This window comes from Rattus norvegicus, chromosome 3 (assembly GCF_036323735.1).
Source record: "Rattus norvegicus strain BN/NHsdMcwi chromosome 3, GRCr8, whole genome shotgun sequence".
In the NCBI taxonomy this organism is placed as follows: domain Eukaryota; kingdom Metazoa; phylum Chordata; class Mammalia; order Rodentia; family Muridae; genus Rattus; species Rattus norvegicus.
In genome coordinates, this window is record NC_086021.1 from 154,068,570 (window position 1) to 154,086,907 (window position 18,338).

An 18,338-nucleotide genomic window follows, 5' to 3' on the forward strand; every position below is an offset into this window, starting at 1 on the left:
GTCCTGCTGGGGTAGGAAACCCGGGACCTTTCCCCTCTTTTCCCTCTGCCCCTCTCCCTGTGATCTCTAGGGAGGTGTGCATGTAGGCAAGCCACTTAGTTTGGGTTTCCATTTGTCTTTGAGCCGATATCTCACTGCGTAGCCCAGGCTGACTTCAAACTCATGGCCTCCCAAACCCTGCCTCCCAAAGGCCTGGATTACAGATGTGAGCAGCCTTGTCTTGCTCTCAGTCCCCATTTTTTGAGTATAAATTAGGAAACGAATCGGTACCATTTCTTTTCAAACTGACAATACTCAGGGAAAATAAATTTCCCCAAACTCTTCATGAAAGCAAGTGGGCTGTGTTTGCAGAAACTGACCCCGAGCTCAGTAAGTAGGGCCGGTCCCTGCCTCACTGTGATTCAACTCAAGATTCTTTTCAGTTTAAGTCAGGGTCAGAGTAGAGTCCAGTGAGTACAACTGTACTTATAGATTGCATCCCCATCCTTTCCCAGACTAGCGATACAGCGCTTGACTCCCCATGGCTGCCGACAACAGTTTGCTCTGTCCCTAGTGTGCCTTGCAGTGGGCCTCCAAGCTGCATGGGTTAGGTGGGTCAACACATTTCCTGCCTGTGGCCTTTCCAAGTTACGATGGGCTTAGCAGGCTCTCCATCAAGACCCCCTTTCCACTAAAGGGAGTTCGTTAGCCAAAGCCCCCTGGGGGAGAGGTGCCATCACTGGAGCCTTGAAGTAAAAGTCTCTCTAATGCCCTTACATCTGAAGGAACCAATTCTTGTCCGACCAGTCACAACTGCAGAGGGAGATTGGTTAAACTCAGCACTTGCCTGGTTCTCCTGACGAAAACTCCAAGCTCAGCTTCCCTACCACCCTGTTCCCCTCTCACCTGTCCTACAAATGGATGGCTGAAACTAAAGCTTGCCACGGAAAAGGGAGGCAGTCTGACGTCTGTCTTGGGTCAGGAGTGTTTGCCAGGAACTTGGATCTGAGGCACCCCTGTGCTGACTGCTGCAGGGGTCCAGAACTTACAGCATCTGAGTATATGTGGGTGTTGGGTGGGGTATGTAGCATGTGTATGTGGTGTATGTGTGATATGTGGTGTATGTATTATATGTGGTGTGTGTTTTATTATATGTGGTATGTATTATTTGTGCTGTGTGTGTGTTTATATGTAATATGTGTATGGTGTGAATGTGTGTGACACTGCCTGTATTCTGGCCTCTGTGTGTGTGTGTGTGTGTTATCTTGTATGTGTGTATGTGTTTTTGTATATGTGTGGAATGACATGGTATGTTAGGAATTGTTAGCAAGTTTGCTAGGTATAATATTTTGCTGTTGGAAAAGGCTTTCTAAAATACCGGAAATATTTTATTAAAATTGTTACCAGTCTCTCATTTTCTCTAATAAAGTCCAATTTTCTAAAAAAAAATGAGTTTGCCACTAACTCCAAGAAGGAGAGGAGGAGTGAATGGGGAAGCAGAGAGGGTCTGTAGGACCATGAACGTATCTGTAAGCTACTATAGCAGCAGAGCAGCACGGCGTGGGCTGTCTGTACACATCATTCCACGTCTGCCAAAACTTAAAAGGTTCACAGCACAGAGAGAACAGTCAGTCACCTCCTGAAGCAGTCCCGCTGTAGTACTGGACATGGCACGGGCTGCCTCCCAGTTATTGGTGAGGGAGGCACCAGAAAACAAGTACAGGCTATTGCTAATGCCCTCAGGGCTAACCGCCATAACTGTACGGTGAGAGCCAATTACTGAGGACACACACACTGTGTCTGCAGGACACACAGAAATCAACCTCAGGCCAACCCGGACACTTCTCCCCAGCTGTAGGGACACGGGCATGTCAATGGCGGACACAGCCCAGGCATGCGGGTATTCCTAAGGGAGGTGCAGTCTCCCCCGAGTACTCTCGCGTTATTGTGGGTAGTGAGAATCAAGAGAGCGACACAGGACAGCTGATGGGCTCTGGGCAGGGAAGATGGCCACCAGGACTGACAGGATAAATCTGTGCTAGAGTGGAATGGCATGAGAGAGAAGACGAGGTCACGAAGGTTGGAACTTACAGCGGCACCATGGAAACAGCGACTATTTAGATCTCTAACCTAGGAACTGGCAGTGCTCTGTATGGGGAGTGGGACTTCTGGCACAGTGTGCTTGGTGTCGTGACTGAGGCTGTTGTTCCACTTAACTTTAAGGCATTTCCAGCTGGGGAGATGGACCAGACTAGCCCTCTGAGACATCCTTCCCTTGAGGAAGCTGACTGGAGGTGTGCCCAGGAACGTAGGCCCAGAATACCAGCCAGGTTTCCCATGAGTGGCATGCCATTCCTCGGGCTTAGATGTCCTTGAGTAATTGAGGTCATCTGTATAGGCAAACAAGGAACACTCCCCCCCCCTCTCTCTCTCTCCCCATCTCTCATTCTCTCCTCCTCCTCCCTTACCTTCACCTTAGGGTTCAAACCCCTCGTACACGCTGGGCATGTGTTCTCTCCCACCATCTACACCCTCAGTCTTGCCTCCTCCCCCACCCTGTATGTAGCAGTGGACTTTTCACTTTTAACTTTTTCAACATGTCTTCTAAAAGTTGATTTTTATTATTTTTAGTCTTTGATAATTTCACACATATATATAGTGTATTTTGCTCCCTTACCCCATTACTGTCCTTTATACCCCCCCACTCTTGCTGAACCCCCTTCTTCTGAGAGATTCCCTCCTACTTTCATGTCTGTTGTTGTTTTGAGGTGTGAGTCTGTGTGTATGTCTCTGTGTGTGTGTCTATATATGTGTGTCTCTGTGTGTTTATGTCTGTGTATGTCTCTGTGTATCTGTGTATTTGTGTCTTTATATGTGTCTGTATATGTGTGTCTGTGTGTGTTTGTGTCTGTGTGTGTCTCTATGTGTGCCTGTGTATATCTGTGTGTATGTCTTTGTATCTGTGTATGTATGTGTGTATATATGTATGTATGTCCATGTGTGTTTATATGTGTGTCTCTGTATGTTTGTGTGTGTATGTGTGTGTGTGTGTCTGTATGTGTGTCTCTGTGTGTTTATGTGTGTGTGTGTATAACCCGCTGAGTACCATCAAGGTCATTTGTATGAGTGTGGGTAGGGGGTTATTTACTGGAGCCTGAGCAAGTTGCCAGACCACAGAAGTGGCTATACCACTGAGGGAAATGACTCTTCTGTCTCTAGCCACCACTAATTGTCTATCGTTCCTCAGGAAGGAAGTGGGGCTTCATGAGCCCCTCCACTATCGTGATGAAGTGTTGACAGCCCCATCTTTTGCAGTTCTTGTGCTGGTTACCACATGTCCATAAGAGAGTGCTTCACATCACTCCTCCCTAGTCTCCACCTCTAACACTCTTTCCACTCCATCTCCCTTGGTGTCCCTGAATGTGGGAGGAGGGGGGTGGTGATACAGAAAAACCTGGTGATGTTGTGAGAAGTTCATGGCTGGAGGGCAAAAGTCTGTGAGCCTCTGCCCTACAGCAACCAAGGAATGTGAGGGGTGGGAAAAGTAATTCTCCCCAGGAGAGACCACAGCAGCTGATTATCCATACCAAAAGGTCAACCCTGAAAACACACATACGAATAACATTATACAGACTAAGCAAGCGGTATTTAGGAACGTGTGTGCATATATGTACATACAGGTAGACACGTAACAACAAGTAATGAACAAGGAAGGGTGTATGGAAATGTTTGGAGGGAGAAGGGGAAGGGGGAAATGGTGTAATTATGTTAATATCAGAAGAACATTCATGGCTGGGGAAGTCCTAGGCCCTAGGGGCGGGAACCTCCTACTTCTTGCTTCGACAATGAACACCAGGTCACCATAATGCCTTTATGCATTTATACTCCTAGACTAAGCATGCTGTCGGCTTCGATCAGAAATGACAGTGTTTTCAGTGAGTGTGTGTTGGTGCCAAAATGTGAATAATAAATGACTGTTGTGTCCCCGCTTTTTGAGACAGATTTTCACTCTGTAGCGTGAGCTGGCCATGAACTCACGTTATGGTTCAGTTTGACACCGAACAATTCCTGATCTCCTTTTCTCTGAACGCTGGGACTGCAGGTTTGCCCCAGCACACCCTACTCATTCTCCCCTTCTTGATGCTGCCTATCTTGGGGGCATTTTGCAGAGTTTAGCCCCCTTTAGCAGAATCAAATTCTAGGTTTGTGAAAGACAGTGTAAAGCCAGAAGTCAAAACCAGGTCAGTGTGCTGTGCACTGAGTCTGTGATCACTCACTTGATTGATGCCTGCTGTGGGCAGCTGCCAAGATAGGAACCCATGGAATAATGCTATGGTGGATGTGACCAGATACTTCTGCTAGGGGTGACCCATCCATCCATACCCTCTAAACCATCACCTCAGGCTTGTGGCTCTTTGTCCCACCTTCCCAAGTGATCCTGACCCCTTCCTGCCCCCAGGAGTTCACACTTTGTCTTCCTACACAGGAGTGAGCGATTGATTTTCCCCTCAGGTTTCCATGCGGCTCCCTCACCCTTCCCTGGGGTCTTGGCTCACTAAGCCACCGCCTCAGAACTGAGCCTTTCATCATCCTCTTCCTCAACAGTTTCTACTCTGCCACTGCTTCATTTAATTTTTTTTCCCTTTTGTCCATTCCTTAGTCATCTTGAGGATATAAGGTCAACATTGGCAGGGATGCCTGTCTTTTGGGTCCATAGAGTTTTTTTAGTACTGGAAGCACGGTAGGGACCTTGGGGACAAAGGGTAGATAGCAATAGCAGAGCTAATGATAGATGAACTACAGGTGGCAATTAAACCAGGAATCATGTCACAACCGGGTGCCGTGCGGACTCAAGCACAGACCCTTATTAAATTCATCTTCTGGTGCCTGATAGCCCCAAGGAGCTCTACCTCTGCCACTCCCCTGGCTGGAAACCATTTTTCTTGTTATGTACAGACTGGTGGCACCCACGGACAGTGGCAGAGGGTGCAAAATCACTCCCAGAGAAGAGTGACATGGTGGGGTCAGGCTTGCTCAGACCTCTAGGAAGTTAACTTACCTGTCCCAAGATGTTTCCCATTATAATAAAGGAAAGGCTAACATGTCTATAAGGTGGGTTGGTTGTGGCAAGAATGTATCCAATTTTCCAAGAGTGTATCACCTTTGTCTGGGATGCTGTGAATGGTGGACAGTCATGTTCTCTGTGTAAAATGTGCTCGCTTCCCTCCGGGAACAGGTAGTAAGTCCTCACAGTAAATCTTAACCCAAGAGCACAGTTTCCCTGCAAGTGGTTCAGTTAAGCATCAGGCAGCCACGCAGAGGCCAGGCTGCAGCACCGAGGTGGCCTGCTTTCTGCTCATTATTAATCCAGAAACCTTAATGATGAACAACATTTGTGTTATTTTCTACCCAAATTTAATCTGTTCATGCAGCAGTTCAGTCAATCCCACAATCTGTTTTTCTCAAATGAGGGCAGATAATGGAGACGCCGTTCTTTACAAGTCTTCAGGCTTTTAAATTCTGATAAAATCAGGATTCTTCACTGGGTCCTGCCCCAGCTCTGAATTAAACCACTTTAAATGTAATTACGGAACCTGGCCTTCCATCAGGAACATCCATTTAAAACATTGATTGGCCAGGCTGCTCTGCGAGGCTCTTTATGAGCAAACGATTGCAATGGGGCCAGAACTGTAATTTATCAAGGCAAAAAAAAGCAGGTAAATACTTTATTAGTGGTAATGAGAGGGTTGCCGGCTTAACTGAATCTCCTCTTCTCTCACCAGCTACTTCACGGAGCCGTGGTGCATGGCCCTCTTCCACGATCGTTTTATTGATCTCAAGAAAGAGTTGCGCCAAATCATAACCTCCAAGCAGGTAAGCGTGATTAGTGGACATGTGGGTGTTATTCCTTGCAAATTGTAAGCAGTTGACAGCCGTTGATCATTTGGACTTTCTCCCTTCATTCCCATCTCATAGTGGTTTCTTAGTCCCTCTGCACTGCCTTAGATAAACTCTGGTGTCTATAAATGAAGACGGTAATGTCTCAGGGGAAGTGACTTTCCTTAAACCCTTTTCTGGACATTGCTCGTGCAATTTTTTACAAGTAGTTGTATCTTCATGACCAGCTAACCATGAAGACTAGATAGGAGTTGTTTTTACCTGTTGACAGGAATGGAAATCTCATCCTTTAGTTTTCTCTCTGTTATTGCTGTGTGTGTGTGTGTGTGTGTGTGTGTGTGTGTGTGTGTGTGTGTGTCTATAATCCCAGTACTTTGGCGGTGGAAGCAGGAAGCACAGGAGTTCATGATAATTCTCTGCTACATAGCAAGTTCCAGACTTGCCTGAGATACACAAGACTGTCACAAAGACCTCCTGCCCTCCCCACACAAAAATATAATAAAATCAAAAAATAAAATATGCAGAGAACTCACCCCAATGTCAGAATACACTAATTGTATAACTAAAACATTTATATCAAGAAGATAGAGAATTATCTGGAATTTAGGCTTCTTTCCCCAGAGGCACCTTGCTCTGTGGAAATCAGGAAGTATTTGTGAAACTGCATGTCAATTCTCTTGATACTGGAGCCCTTAGCGTAGCTGAGGAAAGTTAGTGTCTATCCCAGACTCCACTTCATTCAGACAGACAGAATATCCGGGCCTTCACTGGTTTCTATCTCATTCTGACATCTGAATGGACAGTTCCTATGTCCCTTCTTGTCACTTCCACTTGAGAGCAACCACAGCCTTGCAGGTTCTATGGTAGAGCCACCATATTGGACATCCTGGGTGAAATCGTTTTTGTAACCCATACCATATTCTAGCCCGAGCTTACCCACCTCACTTAATATAACGAAACCCCGTGCCTCATAGACCTTCCACAGGCGGAGAAACTGAAGTTAAATAGCTCACCATAGGTTAGTTAAGCGGTAGTCTGGTTCACAAGCATCAGACTCTTGTTAAAACTCATTCTCCAGCTGGGAACAGAAGCCTGGATCAGAGCAGAGTGAAATCACTAACTCCCATGTCTTCACACTCGATTTCCAATACAGTTCCTCAGGGCTTGCTCCAGAATGTAGGTAATTTACTAATCTGAGATAGACTCAGGTTGGAAGCATAGCTATAAAATTTGAATCAAAATGTCATGCTTCAGGGTCTTCATAGGTAAAAGTCAGGAGTCAGTGTCAGTAGGAAATGTTTACATTAAAAAGTCAAAATTCCCATAGCATGGATATTCCAGTCAGTCCCACAGTGGCCTTGAGAGAGAAACAACGTGAGTAAACTGGAGGTATAGACACTCTCTGGACCCAGTTTAAGTACCCTGAAGGATACTAAAGCACATAGAAGCTCAAGTCACTCACAGAGAATGGGGCAGCATTTGCATAGGACCCACACATTCTTTGGCACACAGTAGATCACCTCTAGATTGCTTGAATCACCTACTAAAATACCATAGAGTTTGAATGACACCTTTTCGGGGATAATGGGGGAGGGGGAGATTGAATGAGCACTGCCAGTACAGATGTAATTTTTCAAGTGAGAGAAGGCTGGGTGACTGGTGAGGCACAGAGAGTACCTTAGAATGGTGGAACTATTCCATATGATGCCATGCAATTATACCATTGCTTAACAGTGGTCCTCAGCCTTTGGGGTCTCGGGTCAGATATCTTGCATATCAGGTATTTATATTATAATTCAACAGTAGCAAAATTAGTTATGAGGTAGCAATGAAATAATTTCACGACTGGGGGTCACCGCAACGTGAAGAGCTGTATTAAATGGTGTCAGCATTAGGAAGGTTGAGAACCACAAGATGATGAACACCGGGAATGTGCTTAGGCATTCAGGATGATGCATCAATATTGGATCAATTATTGAGAAAAAAGAGAGGAGAAGGAAACAGAAGCTGCTAAACTCGGTGGCGTGCATCACCTTTGACAGGACTCCTCATGACTCCATCAAGTGTTCATCTACAGCCTGACACTGGCTGTGAACCAGTTTCCTGTGCTGACTCAGGACAAGAGTGGGTCTTCAGCCTATGCCGATGCACACTAAAGGCTTCTGACCATTCGTGTGGGTTTTCTAGCCAGAGACTACGTCCTGCCTCCGTGAGGAACTAGGAGAAGAACCTCAATGGGGACCAGCCTGCTTTTAGCATTTCTGTTTGTCAGTCTGGAAAGCCACAGGGAGAGTGGTTATGTGGCATGGGGTCTACTGCTGTTTAAAGTTATGGTAGCTTTAAGCAAACCTTCAGATACCACAGGGCAAGGCTCCAGACAGACAGACATTGGAAAAAGGTCAGAAGCGGTGCATGGCAGGAGGAGTGCGTGCAAGCCTGTGGAGGCAAAGGACAGCTCTACTAATGCCACCACCAGCAGCTAAGAGTGGGGTGAAAGTCACAGCTCTGAGCCTGGCAGGACACATGATGACCAGGCGGACTTGTAGGAATTTTGTTTATTCGTCTGACATCAGAAAAATGGAAACAGTAGATACAATAAAAATAACAGTAATTCCTTTTCTTAAACATCAGAATGGTTTATTTAGCCCATTTGCTGTCCCTTTCTAACCCATCTTTAAAGCAGTACAGGATCTCAAATATTAACCACAGCACCCTGAGTATTTCAGTTGTTAATGATAAATTCATCGACATCACATTTTATCTATGGGTGGAGCCTACAAGTCACTGGTCATAGTCAAATTTTATGTAGTCAACTCCTCAAACTCCTCTACTAAAAAAGTAACACATGCACCCTTAATAACAGAGTCCTCAGATATCTGAAGCCAAGTTGACAGACTGAAAGGAAAGAATGCGTCTAAAGTAAGGATTGCATATTTCAGCATATCGCTGTGGGCGATGGTTAGAGCAGGCCTCAGGCAGGAAAGAGGAGGATGTTCAGGGGGCTGTGAACCACGTGGAGTCAGCACAAGTGCCCAGGGCAGCCGCTCAGCAGCACCAGAAAATACCTTTTTCTCATGTACACAGGGACATCTTCCAGGGTAGGCTACTTAAGGCCACAGAGCCCCTGTCAAGTGTTAAAAAAAGCCACGCCTCGCCATGTAAATTTTTAACCATTTTTACCAGTTGCGTAGTAGAAACTCGGAACCAGCGCAGAAGGCAAACTGGGAATTTCACAAGTCTGTAGAAATTGAGTAAATACCTACTCAAGAAACCAGCGAGTGGGTCAAAGAAGGATCCAAAAGGGAAGTTAGCAACAGATGGAAACTCGCCGACTTTTTAAACAGGAAAGGTTGGGCTGGGGCGAGAGCAATAGTGTTAGCTATTCTTCCAGAGGACCCAAGTTCTGTTCCCAGCAACCTGCCGGACAGCTCACAGCACCTGTAACCCAGCTCCAGGGGACCTGATACCCTTTTTGTGATGTCTGCAGAAGGAGCCTGCACACACCACACACACACACACACACACACACACACACACACAGACACACACACACACCACACACACACACACACAGACACACACACAGACACACACACACACACACACACACACACACACCATACATCACACATAAAGACTCTATTTGTAGAAACAGAAATGAGAAATTTCAAATAATAACCTAATGTCACACCTTAAGGAACAAGAGAAAGAAAGAAAGCTAAATTCACCATGAGAAGAAAGGAAGAATCTTAAAAAAAAAAATAGAGGCTGGGAGAATAAAAAAGTCAGTGAAAACAGGAGCCCTGAAAGATCAACAAAATCCTAAGCCTTTGGCCAGACTTCTCAACAGGGCAGGGGCCTTGCCTCAGTCAGTACGTGCTCCCAGTGTAAACACAAGGGCCTGAGTTGAATCCCCAGACCCTGCATAAAAAGTGAGGTTGGTGGCGTGTTCTTGTGATCCTGAGACTTGGAAAGCAGAGACCTGAGACTCACTGGTTGGCTGCCCACCCTTCCTGGCTGAGTCCAGGCCAGTGAGAGACCCTGCCTCAAAGCACACAGAAGCTGGCCCCTGAGGAAAACACCCAAAGCAAACCTCTGCTTTCCACGGGCGTGTGAAAGCCGACACACATCTCAACAAAGGTTAAACTCAGACTTCATTCATGACTTATACCAAACATTTAAAGAATTAACTTCACTCTCCCCTGAAGTCTTCGGGAACAAATAGGAGAGGCGATACCACAGCCAGGCAAAGGCATCACCAAAATAAATTTTAAGGAAAAAACAACCGCAGGCCAGAATTCCTGTGGATTTAGATGTAAAAACCTTCAACGGAAGATTAGCAAACCAAATCCAACAGCATGTTAAAAGGATTATACATCATTACCACGTGGGATTTACCCGGGGAATGTGAGTCGGCCAGCACACAGAACAGGAAGCCAATGCAACAATACATTATTCCAGAGAGAGTCGGGGATAGAGCAACACCATCTCATCACGAAAAACGAAGAACGAACAACCGAAGGCCAGGTATGGTGTTGAACACCTGTAATCTCAGTACTTGGGAGGTAGGGTCTGGGGTCATGGGGTCAAGGGCATCCTTAGCTAGACAGCACGTTCTAAGGTACCCTCTACATGATATATGAGATGTTGTTTCCAAAAATAGAACAAAAAAGGAAGAAAGAAAATAAAGAAAAAGACAAGAAATGTCATAGTTTAAAGACTCAGCACTAAGAGGGGACCCAAGTTCAGATCCCAGCACCCACATGAGTGGATCATAACTCCACTCCAGCCTCAGTGGATCCTGTGCCTTCGGCTGACCTCCACAGCATTCATTCATTCACACACATTAAAAAAAAAAAACAACCCAGCAGTAGGAGGAGACGTCTCCTGTTTGATAGATTATGAAAGGTCACAGCAAGTGTCGGACTGAGTAGTGGATGACCTAAAGCTGGAGTCTTACTCCTGAGATCTGCAGAAAGACAAAGATATCTCCATCCACCACGTATGCTCAATATCCCTCGGAAAACAGTTAAAGTTGGGGTAACCAGTGCAATTAAAAAAAAAAAAAAGAAATAAAAGGCACATGCCTTGGAAAGGAGTAAGTAAAACTATGGCTCTTTTCACATGGTACAGTTCTAACAACCCAGAAAATAATAAAGCTAATACACGCCCTTGGCAAAACTGCACGGTACAAGACAGACACACAGCAATCAGCCGTCTACATTACTCGAATGAAAATGAGATTAGGAAAATAACCCACTCACAGTAACATCAAAAAGAATTAAATACCTGGGGATCAATTTAATTAAAGTAGTACAAGACTGGACACTGAAAGCTGTGTGATGTTCTAGAAGATTCAAAGGTATAGATGGACGAATGGATGATAGATAGATAGATAGATAGATAGATAGATAGATAGATAGATAGATAGATGATACATACATACATACTTAGATACAAACATATATAGATACATACATAGATACACAGATACATAGATACATAGAATATCATGTTCACAGTCTTAGAGACTATTTTGTTTAGATGGCAGTTGCATCCAAAACAGCTCACGGATTTTGTGAAATCCTGTCAGAAACCCAAAGGCATTTTTTATAGACACAGAAAACTTACATGGAGCTGCAAGAGGTTTCAAACAGCCAAAACTATCTTCCAGGGACAGCAGAGCAAAGCTGAAGCCTTCACACTCTCTGATTACCTTACTTCAGAGCAACAGTCACCAGTCAATGGGGCACTTCACAAGCCGCATTAACTATGTTAACTAGACTAACAGAATAAAACAAAAGGTCTGGATGTAGCCAGGCACTGGAGCTCAGCATTTGAGAAGCTGAGACAGGAGGATCAAGACACAAAATGGTGGAGGTCACATATGTGTTCGTTCATGTGAAAATGATATTAATCATTAGAGGAACAAAGTCAAAACTACAATAGCATGCCGTTTCACATTCAGAGATAAAGAGAGATAGATACAAATAGATGATAGATAGGTATAGTTGATAGATATATAGATAGATGATGAATGGATAGACAGACAGACAGTCAGACAGACAGACATGTAGATTAAAAAGGACAGGGCCATAGAGCGATCACTTGTCAGTTATGATCGTCCCTTGGTTGGAATCCCAGCACCCACAAGTCAGCTCCTAGGCGTCAGTAACTCTAGGTCAAGGGATCTGTCGCCCTCTCCTGGACTCTCCCTGAACAAGACTCACACAGGGTGCATAGATGATACATGTAGTTGAAACACTCTTAAAACAAATAAATATTTTTAAGACAGTAAATGTGGGTGAAAGAGCATCCTTACATAGCTGCTAGTGAAGATGTAAAATTAAGTTGCTATAAAAATAATTAGCGTACTAGAATCGTCCTCTGACCCAGCAACTGTACATTTAGCCATCTGGTTTTTTTTAAAGATGTGAATGCTATTCAGATGAATACCTGTACACAAATATTCAAAGCACCCAGAGCAGCTAAGCAGAGGAGACAACCCACATGTCCATCAGCATGTCAATGGATTAAACAAATGTGGTCTCTTCAGACAATGTCATAGGACTCAGTCATGAATGTAAATGAGCCCCCCAAATCATATTTCAGGACAAAAGCCACGAGATTGTCTCAGCAGAGACATAACCTTCTATCCCCACAATGCAAGCTCACAGTTAGCACCATACTCAGAGATCAGAGACAGGAAAAGAGCACCATTCTTGCCAATTCCACTCAACAACAGTACAAAAGGCTGCATCCAGAACAGTTAGGCCAGAAAACAGAGTACGGGGCTTCTGTTTTAGCTATCCTCCTGTTGCTGTGAGAAAATACTATGGCCAGAAGGACCTCGGAATGGCAGGGGTGCAACAGGTAGGTAGAGCAGAAAGCTGAGAGCTCACCCTGTTAGAACGGACACATGAAGACCGGGATTGTGGCTCCATGATATGGGCAAGGCTCCAGGTTCCACTCCCAGCAACACACACACACACACACACACACACACACACACACACACACACACACACACGGGGTGGGGGAAAGCCACCTAATTAGCAGTCAATAGCAGGACAGAAAAACAAAGCACTAGCAATGATCTCATTGAAAAAGAAATTAAGCAACCAATCTTGTTTACAATAGCATTAATTTTTTTTTCAGAATAAATGTAACCAATGATGTAGAGGATCTGTAGGCATAAAAAAAATAGAGCATAAAATATTGGTGATTAAGCAAAAGGACCCACTCCCTCAACAGCAACAAAAACAAAATAACCCAGCCAGGAATACACTGATCAGAGCAGCTGCCCTCAGGTCTGGCAGATCTGTCTCCTGCTTCAACTGCAACAGGCCTCAGGGTTCTCTCTAGGCCTCCAGCCATCTCCTAGTCCCTCCCCATCAGCAGCTCCACCAGAGGCTGCCTGCCACATCCTGCCTTCAATTCCTGCCAACACTTTTGCTTGTAATGGAAACCATTATCGGTCAGTTTTTGCCCCCTTCTCCCCAAGTGAGGACCATTCGCCTGTCCACTTCCACTGCCTAGTCTCCTTGCCTCTGGGGGCTGCCTGCACCCACCTCATTCTGGGCTTTGTTTTGGGAACTGAACACAACTCCGATGTGTGGGTCGTTTCCTCCAGAACCATCCACAGCTTATCAGGGAAACCAGCCTGGCCATGCATGTCCCAGTGTGTGTGTGTGTGTGTGTGTGTGTGTGTGTGTGTGTGAGAGAGAGAGAGAGAGAGAGAGAGAGAGAGAGAGAGAGAGAGAATTCTGGCCACCATGGAAGGTTCTGTGGAAGCCACTGGGGTCTTGTAAAGAACTCTAGCCAGGGTGTTGTGGATCATCCACCCTAGGTCTGCCCAGCACACCTCCATCTCTGTAACTCCCTGGACAGCAGCCACCTTAAAGAGCAGGTGGTATTCCTCCAGGGAGGATCGTAACACCCACACTGCCTCTACACTGGTGGCCCCAGGCCTGGCCAGCAAGTGTCCCCAAGAAAGGTCACCCCTTCCCCCACAACCAGGCATGGGAGTCCCGACAGGAAGTTCCCCTGAAGCCCCTCAGCACCTCCTTCCAGCACCATGTAGCCTTTCAGATCCCCAAGACGTAAGCCAAAGTGAAATAAAGAAGTTGAGGATGACAGAAGTAAATAGAACGTTCCCCTGCCTTCATAGACTAGGAGAACTAAAATTGTCACCATCTCAACATCACCCAAAGCCACGCAAGATCCAGTGTTATCCCTAGAAAAATTCCAATGGCTGTTAGTTCAAAAGCAGGAAAAAGTTTCTCAGATTTATATGGAACCACAGAAGAGCAGAATAGCCAAAACAAAAGAAATAAAGGTGGAAACTCCATGCTACCTACTTTTGAAACACACAACAATGCTACAGAAACCCATACAGCACGGTGCTAGAATAAAAACAAATGTCCTGACCAACAGGATAGGGAACCAAGAGCCCAGAAATGGACCCATGCTTCTACAGCCAAGGTTTCCTAATCTGCTGAGAGAACTCCTTTTTACAGTTTGTATTTTTCCCTTAATAACTTCTTACAGAAACGCAATGTGTTTAGTATATTGATTTGTAGGTGTTTTGTTAGTTTTTAAATCTTTATTTCCCACATGTGAGTGTTTTGCCTCACACGTCTTATCATCAGGGTATACTTGCATGCCTAGTTCCCAGAGTGGCCAGAAGAGGGCATCAGATCCCTCCGGACTGGAGTTACAGACATGCCAGCCACTATGTGAGTGCTGTGAATTAAACTCTGGTCCTCGGGAAAAGTAGCCATTTTTCTTAACCCTGGACCATCTCTCCATCTCCCTAGTCAGTGGGCTTTTTTTTTTTTTTTAAGAACAAAGTTACCATACCAACAGGACAGATTCTTTGATAAGGACTGTGTGAAAATCAGACATTCATATACCAAAGAACAAACATGGAGCTTATCAGAACACTTATAAAAGAGACACCACGGAACTCCTGGAGAAAACAGGAGGAAGACTCCTTGAAATCTAGACAGGGAAAAAAAAAAGAAATCTAGACAGGGGTTTTCTAGATATGACCCAAGCACAGGCAAGAAAAAGCAGAAATAAAGAAGTGGCCTCAGTCAAACTGAAAAGCTTCCCCACAGTGAAGAAGAATCAGAGTTCACACAGCCCACGGGCGGTTGGAAGGTATTTGCAACCACGAGTTGGCCAGGGGCTAAAATCTCAAGTCTGTGAGGAACCCAATCAATCAATGCACAAAACAGATGGCCTATCTTTTTAAATAGGCAAATGGTCTGGAGACATTTGTCAAAGGGAAACCTACAGATTAAATGGTCAACAGATAAACAAGAAAGCAATGGTTAACACCACCAAGGAGTGAAATTAGAAACAGTGAGCTACCACCAGACGGTGTTAGCATGCCGGTCATAGAGAAGCTGAGAGGTGAGACATTGGACCGGTCAAGACACAGACAAAAGAAACCCCATTCATTGAACACTCACTGCTGGTGGAACGTAAGTGAAAGCCATCCTCAAAAACAGTGTAGAGGTCACAGTCGGAGTCACCATGTGATCAACAGTTCCACATCTGAGTGCATCTCAAGAGGAATTCATAAAGAAATTGGTGTGAAGAAAGTATACCTACGGTGTCATGCTCACTGCAGCACCAACAGCCAAGATGTAGGAACAACACAGTTGCCCATGGAACAATACAGTTGCCCATCCATGGATGAATGGGGAAAGAGAATGTGATATGTATACATTGGAATGTATGTTATGTGGTGGAATACTATTCAGCCCTAAAAAAGAGTTGTTCTGTGCAACAATATGGATTAACCTCACGCTGAATGGAAGAAGCCTAGCCTCTGCACGAAGTCACAGTAAAGGCAAACATAGAGAAAAAGAGCCTAGAGTGATTAATGCAGACAGCTGGCCAGGCGGGGAGAATGGGGAAAAGAGACATGTTTCGACAGGAATAAGTTTTAGTCACCTATCATACAGCCTGGTAACTGACACTAATAATAATGTACAGTTGTTTCCAGTTTGTCATAAGGGTGGGTTTTAGCACAGATGGCATTCTATATGCCAGTCAGCTTCCTCATCTCACAATGCACGTGTGCATCATAACATTACATGGTGGCCCATGAACACACACTTATTAAAATAATGAGGGAACCTTCAGAAGACTGGAAAAAGCCAAGACATTCCACTAAGCGAAAGAAGCCAGACACAGCCAGACACATGACATGGGACACTTTGAGATGAGCCCATGGCAGGTAAGCACAGTGTGAGGGGAGAGGCCACAGGTGCTACTCTGATCTTACACCGCCCTCCCCACTGTAGAACAGCCTCATGCAGTAATAAGCCCCACTTTTATTGGTTCAGTGTCTCATGCTGGTCTGATAGAATCCTCCAGTTCAACTGAAGGAAGAGCCAGCTTCATGTAGACAGCAGATTATATCCACGGGCTGTGCTGGCACCTCCAATGCCTTCATCTCTGGCTCTTAGGACCAGCCATCTGTTGCCTTTCCTTACCCTCCGTTCAGCTTTCAACCTCAATTTCTGCACCACGCCCCGACTGTTCTAAGCTCCGTGTTTATAATCTCCCCAGCCTGGCCCTATCCTGCTTAAATAGCCAGATGATAGTGTGCCTCCATGCAGCTTGAGCCTTCCATCTGTGATGGTCCAGGAGAACCTCACAGATACCCCCTGTTTAGTTTTTGCTTTTGCTCTTTCTATTTGAAAGTTGGTGTGAACACACTGTGACTCTGGTCTGAGGGATCAGTAGTCACTGTGCTGGCAAGAGCCCACCAGCTCAAAATCCTTAGTCCCAATCCTTCGGGAGACGGGCAGGACCCCACAGCAAGGACCACCTCGGGGATTTGTGGCGTGCAGGGGAGGCTTTCTACTTGTCTATTTGGAAAAAGAAATTTCTTTTTCGAGACAGAGTTTCTCAGGGTAGCCTTGGCTGTCCTGAAACTTGCTCTGAAGCCCAGGTTGGCCTTGAACTCACAAAGATCTGCCTGCCTCTGCTTCCCAAGCACTGGGATTAAAGGCTTGCACCACCGCCACCTGGCTGTATGTTTGAAAGTTTCACAAGATGCCAGAAAAACTCTACACTTTGCAGAATGAGCATAGTCTCAAATAACTTTATTCTTGCTGAGTCCTGTGTTAATAAGAATTTGTACTAAGAACTTCTGAGGTTCTTAAACTCTACCCCTTGACCAAGACCCAAGAAAATCAACCACCTAGAGGGTTTCTTACCCAAATGTTAAAGCAAGCAGATAATTTTATCTGAAAAAGAAAACTGAGGGCTTAAAATTAACATCCTTGGTAACATCACGCTACTTGACAAATAGAGTTCTTACAGGAAAACATAAACAGTGTGTGGCTGCAGTTGCTTGAGGTGCCCCAGGAAGGAACCAGGGACTGGGGGTGGATGTGGGACAGGACTTTGTGCTCCTGTTAACAGAGACAGTTTCTGTGGTTCGGGATGCAAACTCTGAAGACAGATGGATGATGTCGCGACTGTGTGAGTGTAGTTAACTGTCCACTGAAATGATAAGAATAACTGTGCGGTGCGTGTGTTTTGTCCCCTTTATGAAGAATTTCTACAAAGCTAGACAGAGCTCCCATCCTTGGGGAGCTGACCCTGCCCTGCCCTGGTGGCGCTGAGTGCCAGGAAGCTCTGACTCTGCCCCTTAACTGCGTTCGTTCACAGGAGGAAGACCAGCCTACCATGGAGCAGATAGCCCGCCAGTTAGAGGAAGAGGAAATAAACCTGAATGAGAAGCCCCAGAAATACCTCCAGAAGGTTTTTGAGGATTCCATCTACAAAAGTCTGCTGGAGAAGAGCATCCTAGATTATCTTCATTACAACCAGTACCACCTGCCCATGTACGCGTGGCCAGGCATCATTTAGCTGTAGCCAGCCCCCCACCCCGGGCGTCACTTCCACTCTGTCAGCCAAGGGCTCCATAGGCAGAACCCCCCAACCCCCAACCCCACCACCCCGATCACATGCACTTCCTTCCTCCTGTGTTTTCCCGGTTTTCCAGCAGGTGGCGCTCGGCTGTGTGGCACTGGGAAGTCCGGGAACTTTCCAAACACAGGCATGTTCTGAGCAGAATAATCCACTCTAGCAATAAAATGACCTCTTCTTGCTTTTACCTTGTGCGTGATGCTGTTTGATTTCCTGGAATGTTCTGCTGCCAATTCAATTAGCCCTTCCTGTGTGTACCATTTAATAGTGGGTGATATAAAAAGAAAATTATGTGCCCAGAATAGGAGATTGGTAAACAGACAAGGAGAAATTAAATCTGTAATCCCCCCTCAGGAGGACTGGGTGGAACCTACCTGACCTTTTGAAACCAAGGAGGCTTCTTGCAGAGCCTTACTGTTTGTTTGTTTTTCTATTTATTTTGCTGAACGTAAAGGCTAAGGGGGGAAAAAAGGAAGACCAGGAGATCCACACACAGACCTCAA

The 18,338-nt window shown here is 45.4% G+C and overlaps 1 protein-coding gene across 6 annotated transcripts in view; it reads left to right on the forward strand.

The window, feature by feature from the left end:
- Positions 1-18,022, forward strand: part of Cfap61 (cilia and flagella associated protein 61) — a 278,920-nt gene extending 260,898 nt beyond the window's left edge. For all 6 annotated transcript variants that reach the window (XM_008762285.4, XM_008762286.3, XM_063285000.1 and 3 more), the window contains 2 exons: positions 5,763-5,853; positions 17,575-18,022. In XM_008762285.4, coding sequence (XP_008760507.2) covers positions 5,763-5,853; positions 17,575-17,775 — 292 coding nt within the window. In that variant the 3' untranslated portion in view covers positions 17,776-18,022. The remainder of the gene's footprint in view (positions 1-5,762; positions 5,854-17,574) is intronic.
- The last annotated feature ends 316 nt before the right edge of the window (positions 18,023-18,338 follow it).